The sequence below is a fragment of the Petaurus breviceps genome, unplaced genomic scaffold (assembly GCF_028583685.1).
Source record: "Petaurus breviceps papuanus isolate PSGF00001 unplaced genomic scaffold, PetGlider_PUasm1.0 90515, whole genome shotgun sequence".
Lineage (NCBI taxonomy): Eukaryota > Metazoa > Chordata > Mammalia > Diprotodontia > Petauridae > Petaurus > Petaurus breviceps.
In genome coordinates this window covers 222,646-244,032 of record NW_027187269.1, presented here as the reverse complement: position 1 = coordinate 244,032, position 21,387 = coordinate 222,646, and the positions used below count along the sequence as shown (strand labels likewise).

At 36.3% G+C, this 21,387-nt stretch overlaps 1 protein-coding gene across 1 annotated transcript in view; it reads left to right on the top strand.

Moving 5' to 3' along the window:
* MRPL39 (mitochondrial ribosomal protein L39) overlaps positions 1–18,650 on the top strand; it is a 46,204-nt gene extending 27,554 nt beyond the window's left edge. The window contains exons 8-10 of the mRNA XM_069062946.1: positions 3,202–3,355; positions 16,579–16,626; positions 18,552–18,650. Of these exons, the coding sequence (XP_068919047.1) occupies positions 3,202–3,355; positions 16,579–16,626; positions 18,552–18,599 (250 nt within the window). The 3' untranslated portion in view covers positions 18,600–18,650. The remainder of the gene's footprint in view (positions 1–3,201; positions 3,356–16,578; positions 16,627–18,551) is intronic.
* The last annotated feature ends 2,737 nt before the right edge of the window (positions 18,651–21,387 follow it).

The window sequence follows — 21,387 nt, the reverse complement described above, 5'->3', positions numbered from 1 at the left end:
ATGTAGAGGCTTTCTACCTGCCCTAATAATGATGAAGTTCTTAAGAGTTATGAGAATCATATTCCCATATAGGAATGTAAACAGTTTAGCTTTATCGAGTCCCTTAAAAACGAGTATTTCATTAAATACTCATTTTTTTCTCCTGAAAGATTATACTCAGTTTTATTAGGTAGGTTATTCTTAGTAGCTTCTTTGCCTTCTGGTATATCATATTCCATGCTCTATGTTCCTTTGACGTGGAAACTGCTAAATATTGTGTGATCCTGACTGTGACTCCATGATATTCAAATTATTTCTTCTGACTGTTTGACATGGTAGCTCTGGAATTTGGCTAATATATCCTGGGAAGTTTTCATTTCTTTTAGGAGGTAATTAGTGGATTCTTTCAATTTTTGTTTTACACTCAGGGTCTAAGATATTGGAGCAGTTTTCCTTGATAATTTCTTGAAATATGAGGTCTAGGCTCTTTCCAATAATTCTCAAATTACCTCTCCTTGATCTGTTTTTCTAGTGAAATATTTCATATTTTCTTGTATTTTTTCATTCTCTTGAACTTTTTTTTATTGTTTCTTGATGTGTCATACAATCATTAGCTTCTGGTTGTCCAATTCTGATTTTTAAGGAATAATTTTCTTTAGTAAGCTTTTGTACCTCTTTTTTCATTTAGACAATTCTTCTTTTAAAGGAGTTCTATTCTTCAGTGAATTGTTGTGTATATTTTATGGTAGGCCAATTCTGTTTTTTAAGGTATTTTCAGTATTTTTTTTGTGCTCTTTTACCAAGCTGTTAATTCTCTTCAAAATTTTCTTGCATTTGATTTTTTTTCCAATTTTTCTTCGGCTGTTACCTCTTTCTTTAACTCTTCTAGGAATTCTTGCTGTCTTCGGGTCCAATTAGCATTTTTCTTTGAGGCTTTGCTTGTAGATGCTTTCATGGTGTTGTCTTCTTCTAAGTTTATGTCTTAGTCTTCTCTGCCACCATAGCAGTTTTTTATGGTTCTTTTTTTTCCCCACATTTCTAGCCTTTTTTTTTTTTTTTAATTTTTTACTTTTTTTTAATTTTGTTCTCTTCTCCCCTGGGGGTTGGGGGGCCTTGTTCCAAGTTTTGGGTTTTTTTTTTTTTTTTTTTTTTTTTTTTTCCCTTTTTTTTTTTCTTTTTTTTTTTTTTTAACTTTGTACTTTATGTTGAAGTTGGTCTCTGCTCACCTGGGGGTAGGGAGGCCTTGTTCCAAGCTTTGGGCTTTTTTCTTTCTTTTTTTTTTTTAAATCTAACTTTTTATTGTCCCTGGCTTTATTTGCCAGTCACAGTCCATTCTGAAATTATTCTTCAAAGATAAAACCATACTTTCTGGTTTTTGTTAGATGATTTCCTTCCTATCTGCATTATATACTCTTTAAAAATACATTTATCAATGAATTTCTTGTGTTTCTACATCAGTCCTGTTAATCACAAGCCTTAAATAAAGGACTGATAAAAGAATGACATGACATTTTTTCTTATATTTCTCTATTATATTCATCATGTTCTCTTTCCCCTTATTGTCTTCCTCTGAACTGGAAGGTAAGCTGTTTTGAGGGCAGGGATTGCTTTATTTTATTTTTTTTTTCTTTCTAGTACCTAACAAAATGCTTGTTCCAAAGTAGGCACTTCATAAAGTCTTGTTCAGGCTTTTTTCTGCTGCTGTTTTCAGAGCTAATTTTGGGGGTCTTCTAGTGTTTGAAGCTTCTGAGGTTGTGATCTAAGGAGAGGTATGGTTACTGATCTACACTTTGGTCTTTATCCAGGAAGGACTCCTGCTCTCCTGTAGACACAAGTGCTAACGCTTCTTTTTGGCCCGGAAACTCTGATCAGATCCCTTGTTCCCCTGTAGGCACTAGTGTTCCCCTCTTTCTTGGAACTGCAACCAGAGCCCCTATTCCCTTGTTACTGACTGCAAACACTCCTCTCTGCTCTGAAACATTGACCCAGAACTATATATGGACAATAGAGTTGCCAGTCAGCATCAGCTATACCCAGTGGCAGGAAATGGTCCCTGTAATCTTTTTCTAATCAGGTGTCTGAATACCTTACTGTCTCTGGGCTGAGAGTTCCCAAAGATGCTGCTGCTGCTGTCACAGCCACTGTACTTGCACCGGGCTGGCCCTAACCCTGGTGTCACAGACCTTTCTTGCTGACCTTCTTAGTTCTCTTAGGCTGGAAAAGTCTTTCCCTGACCTTTTGTTGACTCTACCACTCCAAAATTTGATTTGAGGCATTACTTAAAAGTTGTTTAGAGGAGAATATTAGAAAAATTCTGCTAGAGTGCTTCCTCTACTCTGCTATATTTGCTTGGCCCTCCAGAGTCTTAAAGGCATTTCTCATTCTGTTTAATTCTGGGTTGAATGCACTATTCCATTCTTCATTATATAGTCAAAATATTTGAATTGATGGACCAACTTTATGGGTCATCCATTCAATTACATATCAGACCTTGAAAGTAGACATTCTTTTACGCTGTTTGCTCCCACAAGGTACTTCATTTTTCAACTTTGTGCGTTTTCACTAGCTCACCCCCATTCCTGGAGTTCTCTCCCTGCTCATCTCTACCTGACCTCCTCCAAGTCTCAGCTAAGACTCTAATTTCTGCAAGAAATGTTTCCTAGTCCTCCTTAATGTTAGTATCTTCCCTCTGTTATCTCCAGTTGAGCCTGCATATATCTTCTTTGTACGTAGTTGTTATCATGTTGTCTCCCCTGTTAAATTGTGAGCTCCTTGAGGTCATGCACTGATTTTTGCCTTTCTTTGTATCCCCAGTGCTTAGCGCAGTGCCTGGCACATGGTAGGTACTTGATAAATGCGTGTTGACTTGACCCTGAATGTCTTCCTAAGAACCTACCATTTTTTCCTTTCTTTAAAACTTTTAAGGAAAACATATGTAGGTCATTTGTTTTCATCTGTAGAAGACCCCAAATGCAGATTGGCACATGTAGGCATCAGGATCTTTGTGTTGATTCCCTTCTCTGTTTCACCTTTCTTTTTCTCTTTACAATTTGAGAGTCCTGGGTTTCCCAAAGGATATATAGTTCTGGTCCCAGCTGAACATGGATATGTGATTGTAAAAAAGAGGCAGTAGAATTTTCTCTTAAGTTTTTAAAAAGTAATATTAAAAAGTCATTTATTATGTCTCTTTTATTTTTTTGTTTGTTTTTTTAATTAAATGAGATTTGGTGACTTCGTGGATATTAGTGAGGGTCCCCTCATTTCAAGGACAAGTATTTGCTTCCAGTATGAAGTTTCCGCAATTCATAATCTTCAAGGTGCCCAGCTAGATCATCTATGGAGATTCCAGGGTCTTTCTTTACCAGTTCACTTAAGAGTAAGTACTTAAAGTACAGCTTCCTTTATTGTTAGTTGTTATTACTTTCTGAATTTAATTCTCATTTAGTTGAAAGGAAATAAAATTGACCTCTGCCTACTGGCATTTTTAAAATATATATATTTTTTATTGATATTCTTTCATTCATCACTATAGTTTGTTTTCCTCCTTTCCACTTCCCAGAGAACAATCCCGTATGACAAATAGTATTTTTTTTTAGAGAAGAAAAAAGTCAGCACAACTGATTGATAACCTTGAAAAAGTCCAAAAATGTGCAATTATGTAATGCCACTTGAGTGAGATGGTAGGTTGGGGGGATTGGATGGCTAATTATATCTCTTGATTCAAATATCACTTGATCTATATAATTTTGTTGGCATGTGTACTTTTGATTTTTTTTCTGTGTGTCCTTGTGCCTTCTATCTCCAGTGTTGTATTCTGTTGTTTTATTTTCTGCTTACTTCACTTTGCATTAGTTCACACAGACCTTTTTGTGCTTCTCCTTATTCATCATGTGCATCATTTCTTACAGTAGAGTAATAATTTATGGCACTCATGTGCTACAATTTGTTCAGCCATTCTGCAGTTGATGGACAGACATCTACTTTGTTACCAGTTCTTAGCTGTCACAAAAAGTATTACTATAAATATTTTGAAATATATGGGGACTGTTTTCTTATTGATGGCTTCCTTAGAATATAAGCCTAGTAATAGAGTCTCTGGTTCAAAGGTATGGACATCGTAGTCATTTTATTTGCATAATTCCAAATTACTTTCCAAAATGTTTCACTGCTTCACCAGCAATGTAGTGGTGTGCCTATCCATCCACAGCCCCTCTGACATTTACTATGGCCATTTTTTATCATCTTTGCCAGTTTGTAGAGTGTGAGGTGAAACCTCAGGGTTGTTTTGACTTGCATTTCTCTTATTAGTGATGTGGAATATTTTTATGTGCTTTTAGATTCTTTGAAGTTCTTCTTTTGAGAACTTTTTGTTCATATCCTTTGACCATTTATCTATTGGGGAGTAGCTATTTGTTTTTAATGTATATTTATTATTTACATAGCCTGGATACCAAACCCTTATTGGAGAAATTTGATACAAAGATGTTTCCCCCCATTTAGCCACTCTGTTTCTTATCCTACGTGCATTAATATTGTTTGTGCAGAAGTTTTTCAGTTTCAAGAGTATGGTTGTGCATCCATTTAGAATATATTATGGAATATGGTTTAAGGTATTGATTTAAGCCTAATTTCTGCCAAACTCCTTTTCCTCTCTCTCTTCTCCTATAATTCAAAAAATAAAAGTGTTGATTCACCTGTGGGGAGAGTGTTGCCAAGTTCTGTTCCATAATGCCCTCTGTCCTCCTTCTTCACTGTTATTTCTACCAGATTTCTGCCCTGTCTCCTTCTGTACATTTAGAAAATTCTTTTACTGGTCTCTCTCTTATCACTCTGTGCTGTTGTCTTTGCCTGCTGCATTTCTATCTCTCTCTCTCTCTGTCTCTCTCTCTCTCTTTTTTTTGGTGAAGCAGTCAGGGTTAAGTCCAGCATCACACAACTAGTAGTAAGTGTCAAGTGTCTGAGGCTGGATTTGAACTGAAGTCCTCCTGACTCCGGGCCAGTATGCTATTCACTCGGCCACCTAGCTGTTCCCCTGCTGCATTTATTTCCAGCATTTCTGTTTGAGGTGTTTGAAAAACAAATAATCTTTTCATTTCTTTTTTTTCTTTCTAAAAATGTTTCAAACTCTTTATAAAAATATTTATTTTTCAATATTTAATTTGTTTATTTTTAGTTTTCAACATTCATTTCCACAAGATTTTAAGTTACAAATTTTCTCCCTGTCTTTCCCCTACCCCCCACCCCAAAATAGCGATTCTACTGAATACAGTTTCCCAAGTCTGCCCTCTCTTATATCCTCTACCATCCATCCCCCTTCTGACTTTCTAGTAGGGCAAGATGGATTTTTATACCTCAGTGCTTGTATATCTTATTTCCCAGTTGCATGTAAAATGTATATATATTTTTAACATTTGATTTTAAAACTTTGATTTCTAGATTCTTTCCCTTCTTCCCTTGTCACTCACCCCTACTGGGAGGACAAGCAATTCAATATAGGTTATACATGTGTAGTTATGCAAAACATTTCCATAGTAGATATATTGTCAAAGAATGACTATATTTCCCTCCATCCTATCCTGCCCCCCACTTATTTTATTTTCTACTTTGACCCTGTCCCTTTTCAAAAGTGTATACTTCTAACTATTCTCCCCCCAATCTGCCCTCCCTTCTATCATCCCCCACTCTTATCCCCTTGCCCCCTACTTTCCTGTAGGGTAAGATGCCCAATTTAGTGTGTATGTTTTTCCCTCCTTAAGCCAAATTCAGTGAGAGTAAGGTTGACCCATTCCCTTTCACCTTCCTGTTCTTCCCCTCCATTGTAACAGTTTTCTCTTGCCTCTTTTATATGAGGTAATTTACCCTATTCTATCTCTCCCTGTCTCCTCTCAGTATATTCCTTTCTCACCTCTTAATTTTGTTTTTTTAGATATCATCATTTCCTGTTCAACTGATCCTGTGCCCTGTCTGTGTATACATGTACACACACATATATGTACACACACTCACATATATATTTATATGCACATATACCCTCCTATATAAACATATATCTGTATGTACACATATTTTATACATATATATTCTCATCTACTATCCTCATACTGAGAAAAGTCTCATGAGTTACATTTAGTGTTTTACCATGTAGGAATGTAAATCAGTTTAAATAAGTTCCCTTATGATTTCTTTTCCCTGTTTACCTTCTTATGCTTCTCTTGCTTCTTGTATTTGAAAGTCAAATTTTCTATTTAACTCTGGTTTTTTCATCAAGAATGCTTGAAAGTCCTCTATTTCATTGAATGACCATATTTTCCCCTGAAACATTATACTCAGTTTTGCTGGGTAGGTGATTCTTGTTTTTAATCTCAGCTCCTTTGACCTCCAGAATATCACATTTCAGGCCCTTGGATCCCTTAATGTAAAAGCTGCTAGATCTTGTGTTATCTTGATTGTGTTTCCACAATACTCATTGTTTTTTCCTGGTTGCTTGTTAATATTTTCTCCTTGACCTGGGAACTCTGGAATTTGGCTATGACATTCCTAGTTTTCTTTTTGGGATCTTTTTTCAAGAGGTGATCAGTGAATTCTTTCAATTTCTATTTTGTACTCTGGTTCTAAAATATCAGGGCAATTTTCCTTGAGAATTTCTTGAAGGATGATTTCTAGATTGTTTTTTTGATCATGACTTTCAGGTAGCCCAATAATTTTAAAATTATCTCTCCTGGATCTATTTTCTAGGTCAGTAGTCTTTCCAGTGAGATATTTCACATTGCCTTCTGTTTTTTTCATTTGTTTGGATCTGTTTTATAATGTCTTGGTTTCTCCTAAAGTCATTGGCTTCCATTTGCTCCAATCTAATTTTGAAGGAATTATTCTCTTCAGTGAAATTTTGAAATTCCTTTTGCATTTAGCAAATTCAGCTTTTTAAGGCATTCTTCTCCTCATTGGCTTTTAATGTGCTTCTTTTGCAATTTGAGTTAGTCTATTTTTTAATGTGTTATTTTCTTCAGTCAGGTTGTTGATTTGCTTTTCATGATTTTCTTGCATCATTCTCATTTCTCTTCCCAGTTTTTCCTCCACTTCTCTTACTTGATTTTCAAAATCCTTCTTGAGCTCCTCCATGGCCTGTAAACAGTTCATATTTTTCTTGGAAGCTTTTGATGCAGGTGTTCTGACTTTGTTGTCTTCCTCCCACTCCATGCTTTGATCCTTTTTCTCCTCAAAAGAGGAATCTAAGGTTTGATTGCTGTGTTTGCTTTGTTTCCTCTGCTTGCTCATGTTGCCACTCAATTACTTGACTTTTGAGCCCTTTGCCACAGTAGAACTCTGCTTCCAGAGAGGAGAGCTTTGTCTGAAATCGCTGGGGTTTTTGCAAATGTTGCCAGAGGTCTGAGGAGGGAGCCCTCTCTACAGACACCACACTGGCAGACTGGCATTTCTCACCCCAGGACCACCACCCAAGAAAGTAACCCAGATCCAAGCAGGTCAGAGCAAGAGCAATTACCCTTGGAATGGTTGCTTGGTCCCCCTATGATCTGTAGTCCAGGAGCTCTGGAGGCAGCCACATGTCAGCCGCTGAAGGTGCTGTGCCTCTGCTACCTCTTGCCCCAGGGGCAGGGGCCGGACTGTGCCCTTCCTTTCCAACAGAGTTCTAGCTGACCTTTTACTTTCTTTTTGGCATTTGTGGATTGAAACATCTGGAAACCGTCATGGCTCCTGGTGATCCACTCTCCTGAAGTCCGCTCTGGCCCCTCCGGCCTCCCTGGGGCTAAAACCAAGGGGCCCATGCGGGACTGCCTTCAGCGGGAGATTTGTTTCTCTATGTCACTTTGTGGGTTCTGTAGCTCTAAAATTTGTTTGTAGTCATATTTTGTAGGTATTTGAGGTGGTTGTGAGGGGAGGTCACAGAATTTCCTGCGTCTACTCTGCCATCTTAGCTTCACCCAAACTCTTTATTATTGAAGTCCATCTTATTTTGGGAACAGCTAAGCTAGAATTTTTAGACTAGATCACCATGTGCTATATCCAGAACTTCATAGTTCTTTTGGAACATAATCCATTCCCTCTAGCTTTTTAAAAGTGGATTCAGAAGTCTGATGTTATTCAGATGTCCTTTCCTTTATATCTGAAGGTCTTTCTTCTAATGGCTTGAAGAACTTGTTTCTGATTTGAATTATTAAATTTATCTTCCATATGTCTTAGAGTTTGTAGCCCTGAGTTTTTTTTTTCTAGAGGCAATCTGAATTCTTTCCATGGGAATTTCATTTTCTATGTATTCCTATTATTTATTTCATTATGATGTTAAGGTTTTTTGTCCTATCTTGTTCTTCTTGGAGACCTGTGATCCTTAAGTTGTCTCTATACATCCTGTCTTTGAGATCAGCAGGTTTTGCTGGCATAGTCTAAGTGTATTTTAAAAAAAAGTTATTGTTTTCTGCTTCTCTTTTTCTAGGTTGTCTTTCATGTCTGTGTATTTGCAATCCAATCTATTGTTGTCTTTTTTGTTTCTTTGGTGAAGCTTGCCATTGCAGATTTCAGTTTTTTAATTCTGTTCATGATTTTTGCTGTGTAGGACATAAATAATCTTCCCATAATTCTCATTTCTCTTTTAAACCACTCAGGAACATTATGTTGTGATTTTGTTTTCTCATATTTCACAGATTTCTCTATCTCATCAAGTGTAGGATAATTTTCCTTTGTTTTGCAGTACTTATTCATAGATGCCTGAACTCATTTACTCTATTTAGAGGCCATATTTCAACCTGTTTTTGTTCATTTATTTATTAACTTTCAAAGTTTTTGAGTTTTCTTTTTCTGAAATCTTTGGTAATTTTAATCTTCTTTTTCCTCTCTTATTTTACTTATCACACCTCTCTTTTGATTATGGTTTCCTCATGGACTAGATCTAAAAAGTGTCTCAGCCTCCTTTCACTCTTGGCGGTTTAGCTTGTCTCTGTCTCAGCTGACTTTTGGGTGGTCCAAATTAGCTCTAAATGGATGTTATACTCTTCCCTATGCTTAGTGGAGTGCTGCATAGCCCTCTGAGGACCTATCCCAGTCCCTCTGTTTCCTATGTTTTTTGGTTGAGCATCAAGAGTCCAGAACTTTGCAGTACTGGTTCTTCTGGATTGAATCCCCCAGCTGACTTTTGCTCCTGAAAGAGGTCAGCATGGCTGTCAGGCCCAAGAAACTTCCATAGCTTGGAGTAGACATGTCCACAGCTCCAGAAAGGAGTGGGTGGCATGCAGGAGTGGGTTTTTATTGTAAGCCCTGTTCTACAAGTGCAACCAGTAGTGTGGGAGTTAGGGGAGTGGTCCTGATAGAACCATGGGTTTTTTTTTTTAACCTTATCTTGGATTCTGCATGTCCTAGACCATGGAGAAAAAAAACTAAAGTTGCATTGTCTTAGGTGCATAATTTCTGTTTAGAAGACGTTTGAGAGGTTATGCAGATCAGAGAAAATATTTATTCTTCCATCTTATTGCTCATATGACCCAGCACAAATTCTTTTTCCTTTTATATCCTCTAATTAGGTTAGGTATACTGCCCTATATATATATATATATATATATATATATATATATATATATATATATATATATAAAGCAATTGGGGTTAAGTAACTTGCCTAAGGTTATATGGCCAGTTCTTTTTTTTGTATAGGTGTTAAGTATCTGAGGCCGGAACCGATCCCGGGTCCTCTCTCACTTTGCTACCTAGCTGCCCCTACTACCCTAAATATTAATGGTTAAGATCAGTTATTTTTTAAGAATTTATACAGAGTTCTTCTTTCAATCCAATACCCACCCAATATTAAGAATCACTTTTTGAAGATTAAATAGGAAAATGGAAACCTAGTGACATTTAAATAGTTTGATCTTTGAGTACTCTTTGAGTACTTTGAGTACTACTTCAATATAAAATGCATAAGTAGCTGAACATAATATCTTCCTGTTTGATATTTCTTATGCACAAGTCATTGTTGGCAATGCCCTGCCACCTTGTATAATTAAAGTTTTGTCTTTCTCTTGCCCATTGTCTCACCTTAAAGTTTACATTAGAGTCATGAAGCATGACCAAGAGAATATTGGTATTGAAGCTCTGGGCTTTTGTGACAATTAGCTGTTTTGAGTTGTTGAAAGCATTGTGCAGTTTCACAAATGCAATGTTTCTTTTCTTTTCATACTCACTTCTTACTTTAGAACATTGTCTATCTGTAGTTTGCATCCAAGATTACATGATATGTTTGTGGACTCTTTCTCCAGATGCACATCATTATCTGAACATATGGGTTTTTCTATTTGAATAGTTATACCAATCTCTTAAGGGGAATGTAATAACATCATAAACCATATATAAAAATAGGAGAATTGCTATTGATATTAGGTCCATCTAGCCCAGTATCATGTGTCTGATAGTAAGACCAAGTATTGTCTTTTTTGAGAGACAAGCCTAGATTTAGAGGTAAAGAGGTCTTTGAGGACAGATGAAAAATCTGAAGTCCACTGGTTCTTCTCTCTTGGACCTTTTCCTCACCTCTGCCTCATAAAATCCCTATATTCTTTTAAGACTAAGCTTAAACACCACTTTCTATATAAAGTCTTTCCTCATCTCCCCATTACTGCCTCCCCCACTATTTTGAATTTATTTTTCTTATATCTATTCTATATGTGTGTGTATGTATATATGTATGAATGTTCTTTTCTCCCCAATTAAAATGTAAGCTGCTTAAGAATAGGGATTACTGGGGGGCGGAGTCAAGATGGCTGAGTGGAAGCACAACCTCCAAGTGGCTCTGGCTTCCACCTTCCCCGATCAGTGTAAAAAGGGGATCTGAACAAACTTTGGAGCTGCAGAACCCACAAAATAACACAGAGAAGCTAACCTCCTGCTGAGGACAGCCTGGCAGGCCGGCAGGAATCAGCCAGCGCAGTGCTCTGGAGCCGAGAACAGGCCCTGTCAGCTGAGGTTTTAGCCCCAGGGTGGGCCTGACCCGCCCCTGGCCAGAGGGACTCCAGATCACCAGCAGCTGTGGCCATTTCCAGAATTATCAACACATAGATTCGAAGGACAAAGTGAGAGGTCAGTTCAGTCTGGATTTTGGGACCCAGTAAGTGGGATTGTGAGGCTTTTGGACCCGGGGGGAGAAGCACCTGAGAGGCTGGCACAGTGAGCCAGTACCGCATGGCAGCTTCAGCTCCTGGTCTGCAGAGTGTAGGGGGACCAAGCAACCAGTCTGAGGGGTAATCACTCTTGCTTTAACCTGCTTGGATCTGGATTGCAGTATAGGGTAGAGGGCCTGGGGTGTGTGTCCAGCTTGCCAGAGTGTGTGGAGGCCTCAGAGAGGGCACCCATCTAATACCTCTGGCAGCTGAGAAAACCCCAGCGTTTGGGATGAAAGCTCCCCTGTCTGGTGGCAGAGTCCTACTGGGGCAAAAAGCCCAGGGGTCAAGTGACTAAGGGGCAACATGACCAGGCAAAGGAAACAAAGCAGACAGAAGATTTAACATTAGACTCCTATTTGGGGGACAAAAAGGAGCAAAGCATGGAACAGGAGGAAGACAGTGAAGTCAGAACTCCTGCACCAAAAGCTTCCAAGGAAAATGTGAGCTGGTTACAGGCCATAGAGGACCTTAAGAAGCAGATAAGTGAAGTGGAGGAAAAATTGGGAAGAGAAATGAGAACAATGCAAGAAAATTATGAAATGAGAGTCAACAGCCTGACTGAGGAAAATACTACCTTAAAAAATAGACTTACTCAATTGGCAAAAGAGGCTCAAAAAGGCAGTGAGGAGAAGAATGCCTTAAAAAGCCAAATTTGCCAGATGGAAAAAGAATCTCAAAAGCTCACTGAGGAGAATCATTGCTTCAGAATTAGATTGGAGCAAATGGAAGCTAATGACTTTATGAGAAATCAAGATGCTGTTAAACAGATCCAAACAAATGAAAGAATAGAAGGCAATGTGAAATATCTCATGGGAAAAACCACTGACCTGGAAAATAGATCCAGGAGAGAGAATTTAAAAATTATTGGACTACCTAAAAGCCATGATCAAAGTAAGAACCTAGAAATCATCCTGCAGGAAGTTCTCAAAGAAAACTGCCCTGATGTTTTAGAACCAGAGGGCAAAATAGAGGTTGAAAGAATCCACCGATCACCTCCTGAAAAAGATCCCAAAAAGCAAACTCCTAGGAATATTATAGCCAGGTTCTGGAATTCCCAGATTAAGGAGAGAATATTACAAGTAGCCAGAAAGAAACAATTTGAATATTGTGGAAACACCATCAGGATAACCCATAATCTGGCAGCTTCTACACTGAGGGATCAAAGGACTTGGAATATGATATTCTGGAGGTCAAAGGAGCTGGGATTAAAACCAAGAATCACCTACCCAGCAAAACTGAGTATCATGTTTCAGGGGAAAATATAGTCAGTCATTCAGTGGAATAGAGGACTTTCAAGCATTCTTGATGAAAAAACCAGAGTTGAATAGAAAATTTGACATTCAGATTCAAGAAGCAAGAGAAGCATAAGAAGGTAAACAGGGAAAAGAAATCATAAGGAACTTATCAAAGTTGAACTATTAACATTCCTACCTGGAAAACCAATAATTGTAACTGATGAAACTTGTCAATATGAAAATAGTTGAAGGGAATAGAAATATATATATATATATATATATATACATACATACATATATATATGTCTATATATGAGGCTATATGGGTATATGAATACATATGTGAATATGTATATATATGTTTACAGGTATACATAGATAGAGGGCACAGGACCAATTTAACAGGAAGGGATGATACTTAAAAGGTGAAATTAAGAGGTGAAAGAGGAATATAATGAGAGGAGATGGGGAGAGACAGAATGGGGTAAACTATCTGATATAGAAGAGGCAAGGGAAAATGGTTACAATGGAGGAGAAGAATAGGAAGGCAAAAGGGAATGGATCAACCTTATTCTCATTGAATTTGGCTTGGGGAGGGAATGAAATACACACTAAATAGGGTATCTCACCCTACAGGAGAGTAGGGGGGAAGGGGATCGGAGGGGGGATGATGGAAGGGAGGTCAGGCTGAGGGAGAGGGAAGTTGGAAGCATCCACTTTTGAAAAGGGAAGGGATCAAAGTAGAGAATAGAACAAGTGGGAGGTGGGATAGGAGTGAGGGAAATGTAGTCAGTCTTTTACAATGTATCTACTATGTTATTGTTTTGCATTAGCCACACATGTACATCCTATACTGAACTACTTATCTTCCCAGTAAGGTTGGGTGACAAGGGAGGAAGGGAATGAATCTGGAATTCAAAGTTTTAAAATCAAATGTTTAAATAAATAAATATATATATCCTATTATCAGTACTATTTTACATGTAATTAGGAAATAACATATATAGGCACTGGGGCATAGAGAGCCTCCATGCCCTACTGGAAAAGTCGGGGTATGGGAGAAAATATGGGAGAGAGCAGATTGGAGGAGGGGATATCCTGTGGGACTGCTATTTTGGGGCGGTGGGCAGGGGAAAAATGGGGAGAAAATTTGTAACTCAAAATCTAGTGGAAATGAATGATGTAAATCAGAAGTTAATAAAGCATTTGAAAAATGGGGGAAAAATAAAAGAAAAAAAAGAATAAGGATTACTTCATTCTTTATATTTGCATCTCACAGTACATAGGTGTTTAATAAATGCTTGTTGATTGAGTGTTCTGAGAGTCTCATTGCTCCACTCCAAAACTGTCAGTATCTCCTTAGTGCTTGTCAAAATACAAACTCCTTATGATTTTCATTCCAGATCCTCTCACAATCAACTTCTAACTTACTTTTCCTTACTTCTTTCAAACTTTCACCTTCCTATCATCCAGAGTTTTTTAAACTGGAGTTTGGGGAAATACCAGATTAATTGGCTGTTTTGGGACACAGTGCTTTATAAATACATTTACTTTTTCCCAATGAAAGTAGAATTCAAATAAAAGTTTAACAAAAGTGAGACTAATATACTGAATTAATTTTAATTGGTTGGAGTAATAGTCGTTGAAGGGGAGCTTACTGTTGCTGGATGGTGAACACGTGTTTGTATGTGTGTGTGAAGAGGATGGATCTTAGCCTTTTTGGTCTCTTCCTCTTCCTGTCTGTGAGCCCTGGACACCCACCCTCCTTTTCTTCTTGGTAGTGGACCCAGATATAGGAGGAAAGGGCTGGGAAGAACTTTGTGGGAGGCGAAAGACATGTCACTAAAATATACTAATCCCTCCTAGTCTTCACCCTGATGTGGTGAGGGTGGAGCCGCTGTACCCATATGTATTGTTAGATTTATTGTCCTCTGTGATTAGACACTGGGATACAGTAGTACAGTAGTACCAGTGATGACCTGTTGTACAGAGTTGTACTCGGTTGCAAGTCTCCCTTCTCCCTCTATTCCCAGTGAAATAGGTTCATACCACTGAGCAAGGTAGTAGTGCAGAATATCTGAAACCCATCTCAATTGCTGATGGGGGTTCAAGATATAAAACTCATTCTTTTTTCTTATCCTTGATACCAAACAGCATTCTGCCATTGCATTTTCTTCTTTGTCTTTGGGAAGCAGAGTGGTACAGCTGAAAGAATCTTAGATTATTGGAATCATAGGTCCTGACCTAGAAACTTGACTCTGCTGCTTGCTACCTAGTGTGACTTTGGATAAGAGCCTTTTTACTTTTCTATAGACTAAAAAGTTTCTAAGATTCCTTCTAGCTCTAAATCTGTGATTCTAATGACAGTGAATGCAGCTCAGGGATTATTTCCATCATTTTTATTTTATGTTTAGGATTTATTTTGTGCGATTTTTAGTAGATTACTTAATTGTATTTGAATAGAATACAAGCTAAGAAAATTAGATATATAAATTGTTTTATGAAAGATGGAAAGAGCATAATTTTGAAGCAAAAAATGGGGAACTGCTTATCATATTCTAGTCTCATCCTCTTTTCTTCTGAATTTGTAATGGAGTCTCCTCAACTCTCATCCCTGTCTGTTGAAGCTCCTTTCTTCTCTTACAGTCCAAATTAGGTGTTATTTCATCTATGAATGCTTTCATGACTTCTTTCTACCTTCCAGTCCCAGCTGAAAGGAATCTGTCTCTTACCTGTCATAATTATACTTGTACAATTTACAGTATATTTGTAGGCATCTGGTGAGGAAATAGATGTAAAACGCTTAGTTAATCTTTAAGCTCTAAGTAAATGTAATTGTTGTTATTTTCCTACGGTTTAATAAGTGATCTTTGAGACTGCTGTGGTCTGTAGCTAAAAAACTCATAAGCCCCTGCCTAATCTTGTGAGCCTCTTCAGACAAAGGCAGGCTTCCTCAGACATCCATTCATCCCTGAATCCTTTGCAGTGTGGTAGATCCTGTCAGAGCTTCTTTTCTATTGGAATTGTTTTTGAGAAGTTAGGATTACCTTTCAGGTCTTGATGAGGAATCAGAGTTGGGCTTTAATGGATGATTATTGTTACGTTATTTGTTATATATTATTATATTAGCATAACAATCCTAGTGTCAGGGATTTCGAGCCAGACAGGACTTGAGGTCGTTGAATCCATTCCCCTTCATTTGTCAGAAGAGAAGACTAAGACTCAGACTAAATGACTTGCCCAGGGACACATAGTCTGAATGCCAGATTTGAACTCAGGTCTTCTTGATTCCAAATCCAGCACTCTACCGCGCCATGCCATCTTCTTGAGAATAGGGTTTGTGTGATACTTCTCTTTATATCTCCACTGCCTAGCATAGAGTTTTTGTACTTAATAGGAACTTAAAAAAAATTGAATTATTTCCTCACTAGAAAAATGAGGTAGTGTTATGATGCCTCTTTTACTTTTCCATGAAACTGCTTAGAGGAAGAGAATATTAGGGATGAGGGAGGACATGAAAGAAGGGTGGTATGGTAATGAATAGAAATTCATATAATGAATTTTATTTTTTTTCCTATTGATTGTCTTTTAGGAAGCCACTTTATTAGACTGGCTCTTAAATTTTGTCTTTTAAAAAAGGTACAGATATAAGAGCACCGGCTCTAGTGTTGGGATGACCTGGGGATTGAATCCCGGGCTCAGACACTTAGCACCCACCCACTTGAGCAAGTTACTTAACCCCAGTTGCTTAGGGGGCGGCCAGGTGGCTCAGCTAGTAAGAGCACCGGCTCCAGTGTCAGGATGACCTGGGGATCAAATCTGGGCTCAGATACTCAGCACCACACCCAGAAATAACTGGCTGTGTAACCTTGAGCAAGTTACTTAACCCCAATTGCTTTAAAAAAGAAAAAAAAGTACAGACCCAGTGACTTGGAGTCAGGAAAATCTGTGTTCAAATGCCGACTCAGATGTGTGTGAGTCATATAACCCTGGGCAGGTCACTTAACTTTTCTATGCCTCAGTTTCCTCATTTGTAAAACAGGAATAATAGTAAAATCTACCTCACAGGGTTTTTGTGAGGATCAAATGAAACAATATGTTTTTTGGAAACTTTGGGAACCGTAAAGTTTTTTATAAATGCTAGCTATCATTATCATCTTTGTTTTTATTACTATAATTCATTGAATATTTTTCTTTTCTAGGTGCATCATACTATATGGCACAAATTATTGGAAAGATCTCGGAAAATAGTAAGTAATAGTATATGTTGCAATCAACTAGATGTCTTTTGGAATGGAAATTGGTTAAAATTTCAAAGGCAAATCAGTGAAAATGCTCGTTACACTGAGAGACAAATATATGCTTTATTGCATATTCAAGAACTTTCTGGCAAAAGTCTTTATTATTTCTTGGAAAAGATAGAGAATTTAAGAAAATACTTCTGGTTAAAAGAGATACTTTTGTTTAAAATGTTTCATAATTTGTGTTATATTCGATAGTTTTCTTTGTAAGGCAATGAACATTACAATTTTTTAAGTTATTTCTCCAAACTGGGAAAATAAATTATTGACATGTTCAAGTATGTATATATTCTAAGAGATCTACCTTGGGCTAATATCTGTAAGTCGCTTACAATCATTAGTAAGAGTACATTCTAGTGTCAACTGTAGTCATTTTTTTAAATTGACATCTCTGTTTATTACAAGTTTTTAGTCACTTACATTTCATAAGTAATTTTCTACTTCTAAGGCACCAGGTTGCCCATAATTTTCAGTTTTTGCATTGTGGCAAAAATTTTTTTTTTTAACTAATAGTGTTTTATTCATTTTTTCAAATAAGATTTTGAGTTCCAAATTTTTCCCTCCCTTTACCCCCTTCCCAGCACAGCAAGCAGTCTGATATAGGTTTATACATGTACAATCATGTTAAACATATTTCTACATTACTCATGTTGTGAAAGAAGAAACAGAACAAAAGAGAAAAATGGCAAACGTTTTATATGAGAAGTCTGTGGACTTAGAGTAGATCTCCATAGTTTGACCTTACTGTGTTTTTTTTTAAACTAGATCTTCTGACATTTTGTAAGGCCATTTTACTTTAAATCCTGTATTGATATCACTTTGGTTCTCACCTTCATGTTTTAATTCATGCTGTTCCCTTTCTTGAATGCCCTGTCCTTTCCTCTTTGTATATTCATTAAAATCGCCTAATTTATTTCTGAGACTGTCTTTTATTTCTCTTATCTGATTTGTACTTGTTACATAATGAATAAAGTATATAAATATATATATATATGTAAGATCTTTGTTGTTTTTGAGTCATATCCAACTCTTCATGTCTCCATTTGGGGTTTTCTTGGCAAAGATACTGTAGTGACTTGCCATTTACTTCTCCAGCTCATTTTGTAAATGAGGAGCTGAGGCAAACAGGGCTAAGTGACTTATCTAGGGTCACACAGCTGGTAAATGTATGAGGCCAGGTTTGAACTCAGGATCGTGAGTTTTCCTGACTTCAGACCTGGCACTGTATCCACTGAACCAACTAGCTGCTTTAATACTTAAATGATATGACTAATAGATATTCTCGTTTTTGGAAAATTTGCCCAAGTTCATTATTATCCATAACTTTTTACTTATTTATATGTAATAGTAATATATTTTATATGTAATAATAATATATTTTAACTGATTATTCTCTTGCATCCATGGGGGGAAAGGGGAGGAAATTAATATGAAAAGATGACTTGCTTAATGTCCTTTTTAAGCAGATGTCAGTAATGGTTTTAGATGACAAAAAAAAAGAAGGAACAAATCTAAAGAATAATCCTGAGTACTCAAGATAGAATTATAGGTGGAAGGTTAAAAATGAGAAAAAGAAAATGGTAGTGAATCCTAATATATCTAGAAAATAAAGAGTAGAAATCAATGAATGATTATTTTTAAAAATTTATAGATCTTAACCTTGACTTAGTTAATGATATCTTAAATATACTTGGTAAATGACTAATTTTTTTTTAGTATCAGTAGTGACCACTTTCCTTATGTCTGCAGAAGCAACTAGTTGACTTACTATTTATTTTAAGTGAATATAGTGAAATATATTTAGTGAAATTTTGAGAATGATTTAGGTTAAAACATGTAAGCTTCTGTAAAGTAATTACCTTTATATTTTACAGGTGACAGAAGATGAAAATAAAGCAACAGTGGAAAATGCAGCTGTTTGATCATTCCTTAATTTTAAAAATATTGACAATAAATTAAAATTTAAAAATGTTTTTACGTTTGTATGTGTTGCCAAAGTTGAAAATGCTTAAGTTGAATTCTGTAGTGTAGTACAATGGAAAGAATGCTGGATGTGGTATCAGGCCCTTCTACTTAATATCTGTGTAGCCTTGTCTATATGACTTTTATCTGAACCTCAGTTTTCTCATTTGTACGGTCAGTGGGTTGCACTTTATTTGATGTTTTTAAAGTGGAGCCTATGAACTTGTTTTTAAAAAAATGTTTTAATGAACTCTCTTTCAATCTAATAGATTTCCTTTGTAATTCCAAGCATGAACATTATTTAATGAGAAGGTACCCAGAGCCTTCACAAATTGCCAAAGGTGTTCTGACAGAAAAAGAGTTAAGGAACCTCTGCATTAAATGATCTTTTCGGATCTCTTCAGGCTCCAAATCTATTGCAACAGGCTTTATGTTTCAGTTATCAAGAAAATAAATGGATATTCTACCTTTCTTAAATGAGAAATATAATTGATTTATTAAATATAAATATATAAATAATAACTATATGATAAGACTATAAATAAAAATATACAAATATATTTTATCAATATTATATTTTAGTTAAATAAGTGTTTCTACCCTCCATTGAGTTAAGTAGTAAATCAGTATTTAAATGTGGGTTTTTTTCTGCTCCTTTTTATATTCCTTTCCAGATTAGAATTTTCTTTTAAAGACATTGTCATTTTATTAACATTTAAATATGTTTTTTGTTTCTTAGTGTCAACCACATTGTGAAAAATGACTTGCCAATATGAAATTTTATGTTGAATTAAGAACTTTTTAAATGGGATTTCTCTTTCTATCTGTTGCAGTTGGATTTTGTTAGAGGTATATAGGAATGCCGAGGACTTATGTGGGTTTATTTTATATCCTGCAACTTTGCCAAATTTGTTTATCTCAAGTAGTTTTTTACTTGATTCTCTAGGATTCTCTAACTATATCATCATATCTGCAAAGAGTGATAGCTTAGTCTCATTTTTGCCTAATTTGATTCCTTCAATTTCATTTTCATCTCTTATTGCTAATATTTCTAGTACCAGATTGAATAAGAGGGGTGAGAGTGGACATCCTTGTTTCACCCCGATCTTATTGGAAGTGCTTCTAGCTTATCCCCATTACATATAATACTTGCTGATGGTTTTAGATAGATGCTGCTTATTATTTTAAGGAAGACTCCATTTATTCCTATACTTTCTAGTGTTTTTAATAGGAATGGGTATTGTATTTTGTCAAAAGCCTTTTCTGAGTCTATTGAGATAATTAATGTGGTTTCTGCTAGTTTTGTTGTTGATGTGATCAATTATACTGATAGTTTTCCTGGTATTGAACCACCCTTGCGTTCCTGGAATAATCCTACCTGATCGAAGTGTATTATTCTCAAGATAAGTTGCTGTCGTCTTTTTGCAAATATTTTATTTAGAATTTTTGCATCTATATTCATAAGGGAAATTGGTCTGTAATTTTCTTCCTCTTTTTTGTCTCTTCTTGATTTAGGTATCAGTATCATATTTGTGTCATAAAAAGAATTTGGTAGGACTCCCTCTCCAATTTTCTGTGAATAGTTTGTAAAGTATTAGAGTCAGTTGTTCTTTTAATGTTTGGTAGAATTCACTAGTAAATCCATCTGGCCCTGGAGATTTTTTCGTAGAGAGTTCATTGATGGCTTGTTCAATTTCTTTTTCTGAGGTGAGGTTATTTAAGCAGTTTAATTCCTCTTTGGTTAATATGGTCAATTTATATTTTTGTAGATAGCCATCCATTTTACTAAGATTGTCAAATTTAGGTGCATACAATTGGGCAAAATAATTCCTAATTATTGTTTTAATTTCCCCTTTGTGGGAGGTAGATTTATTTTTGATACTCGTAATTTGGTTTTCTTTTTTTTTATCATATTGATTAAAGGTCCATCAATTTTACTGTTTTTTTTCCCTAATACCAGCTCATCGTTTCATTTATTAATTCAATAGTTTTCTTAAATTCAATTTTATTAATCTCTCCTTTGGCTTTCATTATTTCTAATTTAGTATTTAATTGGGGATTTTCAATTTGTTCTTTTTCTAGCTTTTTCAGTTGCATGCCCAATTTATTGATCTCCATTTTCTCTATTTTATTCATTTATTTATTTTTTGCTTTTTGGGAGGCAATTGGGGTTAAGCCACTTGCCCAAGGTCACACAGCTAGTTTTGTGTTGTGTCTGAGGCCAGATTTGAACTCAGGTCCTCCTGACTCCAGGACTGGTGCTCTATTCACTGTGCCACCTAGCTGCCGCTCTCTTTTATTTATGTATGCATTCAGGGATATAAAACTTTGCTAAGAACTGCTTTTGCTGCATCCCACAAGTTTTGGTATGTTGTCTCATTATTGTCATTCTCTTGAATGAAGTTACTTATATAATATATTTCTTGTTTGACCCACTCATTCTTTAGGTTTAAGTTGCATCATGATCTGAGAAGGATGCATTTAATATTTCTGCCTTTCTGCACCGAATTGTGAGGTTTTTATGCCCTAGTACATGGTCAGTTTTTGTGTATGTGCCATGGACTGCTGAGAAGAAGATATATTACTTTTTATCCCCATTCATTTTTCTCCAGAGGTCTACCATATCTACCGTAAGATTCTGTTTACCTCCTTAACTTCTTTCTTGTTTATTTTGAGGTTAGATTTATCAAGTTCAGAGAGGGTGACATTGAAGTCCCCCACTAGTATAGTTTTGCTGTCTATTTCTTT